At 45.7% G+C, this 6000-nt stretch overlaps 1 protein-coding gene across 1 annotated transcript; it reads right to left on the minus strand.

Annotated features, from left to right (window-relative positions):
* Positions 1-2499: 2499 nt before the first annotated feature.
* On the minus strand, positions 2500-6000 carry b3gnt7 (UDP-GlcNAc:betaGal beta-1,3-N-acetylglucosaminyltransferase 7). Its single transcript, XM_035648251.2, has 2 exons — positions 5609-6000; positions 2500-4861 (listed from the first exon to the last, which is right to left on the minus strand). Coding segments are annotated over exons 1-2 (1257 nt in total). The 5' UTR covers positions 5611-6000; the 3' UTR covers positions 2500-3606.

Raw genomic sequence — 6000 nt, forward strand, 5'->3', positions numbered from 1 at the left:
CACATGAATTGCGATTCCTTATCTTCATCGTTTATGGCACATTACCGGCATCTACCCTTTTTTTCACCACATACACATTTGAGCAATGGCCATTAAACCTATGACTTCATACCATAAAGTACATTTCCAAGGAACTGACGCACACACACACACTGAAATGTATTGGCTGACGTTATGGCCCCGCAATACGAGTTACACCAATACCGTGCTCACAATGACAATGTGTGTTCAAATGCAAATTACCTCAGGGGCTGATGGGTCATTCATTTTGGCATTACTAAAATTTCATCTTGTACCCATGATTTTATCTTGTCAATTTAAAAAAAAAATTGAGACTTTACGGACAAAGCTTCATGCCACTACAAGTCTGTAGTTCCTCTGAGAAGTGCCGAATAAGAGTCTGAACCACGATGATTTCACGTGGGGAACGGGCATTTGTTGAAGAACTTACAATTTAAGTCTCCTTTTTTTTGGACTTACCCGACAACAGATTTCGGATAAGGCCTGTCTGCTGTGGTTGGACGCCCTCACCGCTTCCTCTGCCACGCACTTCGCAACAGCTCAGTGGCAATGCACTCACTGTTGACTAACATTTGAAGTACACAACAGGGTCTGGGCGTCCAAAATACAACACTATTTCTCACGGGGAAAATCCTCGCGTGGCTTGTTGCTTTGAATGTAGAACTATCGGAGAAGACTATACTACCAATAACTTACTTGTCACCCAAATTCACACCTCCGTGTCGCACCTCCACCCCTTGAAAGCCACAAAACAGGAAATTGGCCTTTTTTTTCTTACACAGCAGTCATTTGGAAGTGAAATAGTAGGTAAACAAAGGGTTTACAACACCAACGATGGTTCTGCTCTGTTTAGGAGGAGCTTTAATTGTTAACTGTGCTCCAACACAGGGGGTGGGCTCGGGTTGTCCTTCCTATCGTCTTTTCCCAGTCCTTGAGCTCAATGGAAAACGTCCGATCAAGGAAAGGTGTAAACGATGGTTTTATTGGACTGAGGAAAAAGCCGACAGCGGTGCTCAGAGAAAGCGACTCCACTCTCGCTATACCACGTCATTATGCGACGGCGGGTGTGATCGACGTGCGTCTGCCGCGGTGGAACTACAAATTTCCGAAGATGGACGACAAAAAAACGCAGCGTCTGTCAGCATGTTTCAGAGTGTTTTACCACCGTGTCCGTGTGACATCAGGTGTAAATGATTCATGTGTAACAGTAACTTACATGAAGACGTGAGTCTCTTCGGGGTCGTATTCATATTCTTCTACTTTGGATTTAATCGTTTGTATTTGTGCATGGCGCTTCACGTTAAATAAATTGTGGGCGCGTCTTATTTCTCCGTTTCTCTCGCCTAGGAAAGTCCAGTGTGCCCTATGAAAAAGGAGATAGGAAAGGAAGCATTGAAGCACCTTTCCTATGCATTTAGAGAATCCGAACAGCTCTTATCATGGTTGCCGATGAAATACTTCCGGGTGACTTCAAGATTTAAGAAACCTTCCTTAGCACATTTGACGGTTCGAGGCTGCATTTGAAGACTGATGGCGTCACAGCACTGCGACTTGGCTGTCTCATTTCAAGGGCTTTGCGCAAATCTCTGACGAAGTTGGCAATGCGGGCGGCCGAGCTGCAGTGAGTGCAAAAGAAACTGTGCAACGGTAAAGGCAGCACAAGCTGGGGAAACAAATAGGAAATCCTCTGAAGACCAGGTGGGAACTTCTCGGTCTAGACCACACATTCGTGGGCCGAGTCCTGTGAAGGTCGTGACCCCTGAAGTGGGTCGCACGTGTGTTCACCTACTATTTGATGTCCAAATGGCCACCGTGAAGAACCCTGTTAGAACCGTGTTCACTTGTTCTTTTTTTTGTTGCATGTGGCACGACATGTTTGTCGCATGTGCTGTGTATGTTCGACGTCAGGTCACGTTGCACGAACCACATTGGTCGGTGTGCAGAACTAAGGATGATTCAGCTCATGTTCATGATGGCTGTGATTTCATATCACTGTACATTGTGTTTAACAAAGACGACTGTTGAAAGAGATAAACCTCCTTAAGCCATGCCTCTGTATCTGGCGAGTGCACCCCTCATGAAACACAATACCGACAAGAATCCCGTTTCTGTGCGGCTTTCTTGTCTTTGTCCGGAAAGAGATTGTGAAGAACAACGGATGGGGTTTTTGTTTTGCGATGCCCTCTTTGTCTTTTTGGGCCGACTTCAAGCTCCAAACAATATCTTCACTGTTACCTGGTAGTATCAGTCTCAACAGTCCTGCCCAGTGAAAAGTTGCCCATTTTTTGACAGGTACACTTAACATAAACAGTGTGAAATGTCAAACCAATAAATTAAATTAAATTTAAAAAAATAAAAAATAATATATATATATATATATTTCCCATACCAAAAAAAAAAAAAAGAGGAAGTTGTATCTTGTTTCTTTTTGAGATTGTTTCCAGGTTTGGCTTACCATAAATGTTCTGTAAGCTATAATGCTGAAGTATTTTTTATTCAAACATACAATATATTGATATTGCACCACCGATGTATAGAAAACAGACCATCCTCTAAGGTTAAGTTGTTGTACAAGTTATGCAGTCTATTGTTATGAGAGCACCATATTACATGGTGCTTGTACATGTATGTTTTCCTTGCTGTTAGCTGATACCCATATGTTAACAATAGGCACTATTGTTGGGTAACCTGGTATGGATTTTCACATAGAGATGGTCGATGCTGATAAGGCCAAACACAAAAACAGCCAATCCAAGGTAGATTTTCAAAGACAACTCTTTTGTGAACGTGTCTATTTACAAATGAAATTCTATGTACATTTAGATTTTTTTTTTTTACATATATTTACATCACCAAGGCATAATCACCACCCACTACACCCACAACAATTAATATGCTTAAATTAAACAGAGGAACTCCAGCGTGTGCCCCCTTATTTACTGAGGGCGATTAAATTAACATGTCATATGCGCGTACCAGCAATAGTTTTAGTTCACAGTGTCATTGCAAAAAACCCTAACCAATACATGTCAAGTATATCAGCACATTCAAATCAACGGAAAGCGTACGTGTAACAAGTTTACACAATTTTAAAAAACTCCTACGGGAGTGGTAGAAGTCCAAATCAAGTCAGTCACATTCAAAACAAATGAGTGCAAGGACCTCTGTGATACAAAAAGTGATTAAAACACATATTTTACAATGTGTACTGTAAATGCAGATAATGTTACCCTGGTTTATTTAATTTGACTAAATCACAGAGGTAGGGAGAGTTGTCTGAATCCGCGTGCCAACAGAGAGAGTTCTTCAAGATGCCAATATAAATACACAATTCTATGTCAGTCTTGGGGACAAAAACTCTCTATAATTTACTTTACTTTGGAGGAAGAACATCCCAATATTACATTACGGCACAGACACAGGAACTTCAAATATTGTCCTGGACCCTCTCCACGTACAGTAATGGAGGATTTACTGGCAGGTTTTGCCTTCGACTCTCGTGCACTGCACTGTACTTCGGTTTGTGATCCACCGAGGTGTAGCTCAGCGGTGTCAGTGCTGCCTTCACCCGGTGTTCCCGTTCAGCTATAGGTTCTTCACTTTCTGTGCACAGACCAGGTCACTGTTAATCAGATTCCACATGCGCATGAGGTCTCGTGGGAGCAGCTTGTGCACCACAATCATGCTCTTAAAGAAGCAAGGTTCGTGGTTCATTTTGCTGTTCTTATTTCTCACCAAGCCAAACGTCTTGAAGGCATTGTGTTGGACGGGAGTGACCCGAAGCACCTCCAGACACATGCCCAAGAAGACATCATCAATCGGGAAGTGCTCCAGGGTGTCCGCGGCCCATTTAAGCCTCCTCGCCAAGTCTCCGTCCATCAGAAAACCCCCTCCCCCTGCATACGGAGGGTACAGTGTCTTATTATACAGACTTTCGGGTACGTAGTACTTGCTATCTTTTCTACGAATGGGCCTGGCCTTGAAAATCACGTCCCCGACAAACAGGTTCCTGTCGTGGCTGGTGCTGTCGAGGAACTCGACGATGTTCTCCATGCTGACAAACACATCATCATCCCCTTTAAAGATGTAGCGCACACGGGGACAGTAAGTGTGGAACCACTTGAGGAAGTGAGTCTCTTTCAGTGTCAGGTTGAAGAAGCTGTCCAAGAAATCCCACTGGAGGATATCCCCATAGATGTAGTTCTCGTACTCCACAAGCTTCTGGTGATTGGCCTTCTCTGCCTCGTTGGAGGGTTTACCCAGAAGGAAGAGCGTCTTTATCCTCTTGCCATCCACCACCTTCTCTTCGCCCCAGGTCTTCCGAATGACCTCCCTGCGGTCATGCTGGGTGGCCACTGATTTAATCACCATGAGCAAAAAGATCTCCCCCGTACACGTCTCTGGGTGGTTGAGGAGCATGGGGAAGTAGCGGCAGTGTCGATAAAGTATGAACTGCTTGAAGTGGTCGTCCATGTTCCTGAACCAGTCCTGGCTGGAGAGGTTGAGGTTGGCGCTGCAGTTGGTGCTGGTCACATCCCAGGTCCCGGGGCTGCTGTTTTCGGGGATCCTGGGCTCGTACTTGGCGGCCCGAGCTTTGGGCTGAGGCCGGGGTTTTCTATCTCTCCAGAAGCCTTTCATCGACAGGTGCGAGTCAGACTTCCCTTCCTGCGCGCCGTCAGGCTCCACTCCCTCAGAGGTATCCGTGCGAGCCTGCCTCTCGAGTTCGAAGGTAGCCCCCATACTGACGCTCCCTCTCTGGACGGCGGTCAGCGCCACCGCAGCCAGGAAGAACACGACAACTGCCTTCTTGTACACCCTCCAGCGATCTCTGTTGTAAAACCTGCGTGAGGACAAAGATCACGGACGTCAGCCAGATCGGGAAGAAATATCTTCACCCATGAAATGTCACTTGTCACTTTTTATTTAACCACTGTCACTTATGGAATGAGGTGTGGAATGCACTTGGACCGTGAGGTAAATGCCTTTGCATTGCACTCCAGGCTCTCACGTTTCCATCATGTCATGCCAGGGCTCGTTTCATTCACAACCCCGGAGACACTCGCGAGGGGGCTGGGCCCCTCTACCTTTGAAGGACCCCCCCCCCCCTCAATAACCACAAACCAGGCCTTAAATCTGATAAATTGACTGCACACATCTTAGAACAAAGGTAGAGCAGCTTTCGAAACTTCATATAGCCTAATAATAAATAATAATTAATAGAAATAGCATATATATATATATACACACACACACACACACACACACATACACATACACACACACATATACATATAATAAAATAGGTGGCTGCAACTTCAACACCAATTTCGAATGTTTGGCTGAAAATCCGTATCAGTCCAATGCGCATATTCTTTGCGGTTATCCCTTCGGCCGTTTTGTTCTTTCTTTTTGGAGGTATTTGGACAGTCTGCTCCCACAGTTTGCAAGGAATCACTCAAAGCACTTTTCTCAAGTTAAGCAGGTGACGCGACCTCCACTCAGATCGTAAGTCGTCCGCCACTCAAACACAAAGAAGAGGATGCGAAACCGTCAGATGCGCCTCGTGGCGCAAGAAGATGCTACTTACATTTTTCTCTCACACTGCCGACGACCCGCGAGGGCTTTGAGGCAGTGAGTAATGAATAGTGTCCGAGACCAGAAAAGTGGAATGACTTCACTGTACGTGTCCTCGGCCCTTGGACAAAATGGTCAAAGTAATCCTCTGCATCGAAAGGGTCCTGTTGCCCAAAGTGCGGTGAGCGCAGAGTCTCCGCCTGGCGCAGATGCAGATGTGCGCGGAGATGTGCGCAGCTGAGCAATGACCACACTCCCACGCTGAGATCCGCTTTTAAAAGCTCCGCGCGCGCACACACACACACACACACCCTAACACGCAGGACGGGGACGTGTGAATGAACAGGGAGGCAGCAGTCCGCCAGTATAGGCTCTGCTCACAACCTCCATAAATGGGGGATATAC

Source organism: Scophthalmus maximus, chromosome 13 (assembly GCF_022379125.1).
Source record: "Scophthalmus maximus strain ysfricsl-2021 chromosome 13, ASM2237912v1, whole genome shotgun sequence".
Taxonomy (NCBI): domain Eukaryota; kingdom Metazoa; phylum Chordata; class Actinopteri; order Pleuronectiformes; family Scophthalmidae; genus Scophthalmus; species Scophthalmus maximus.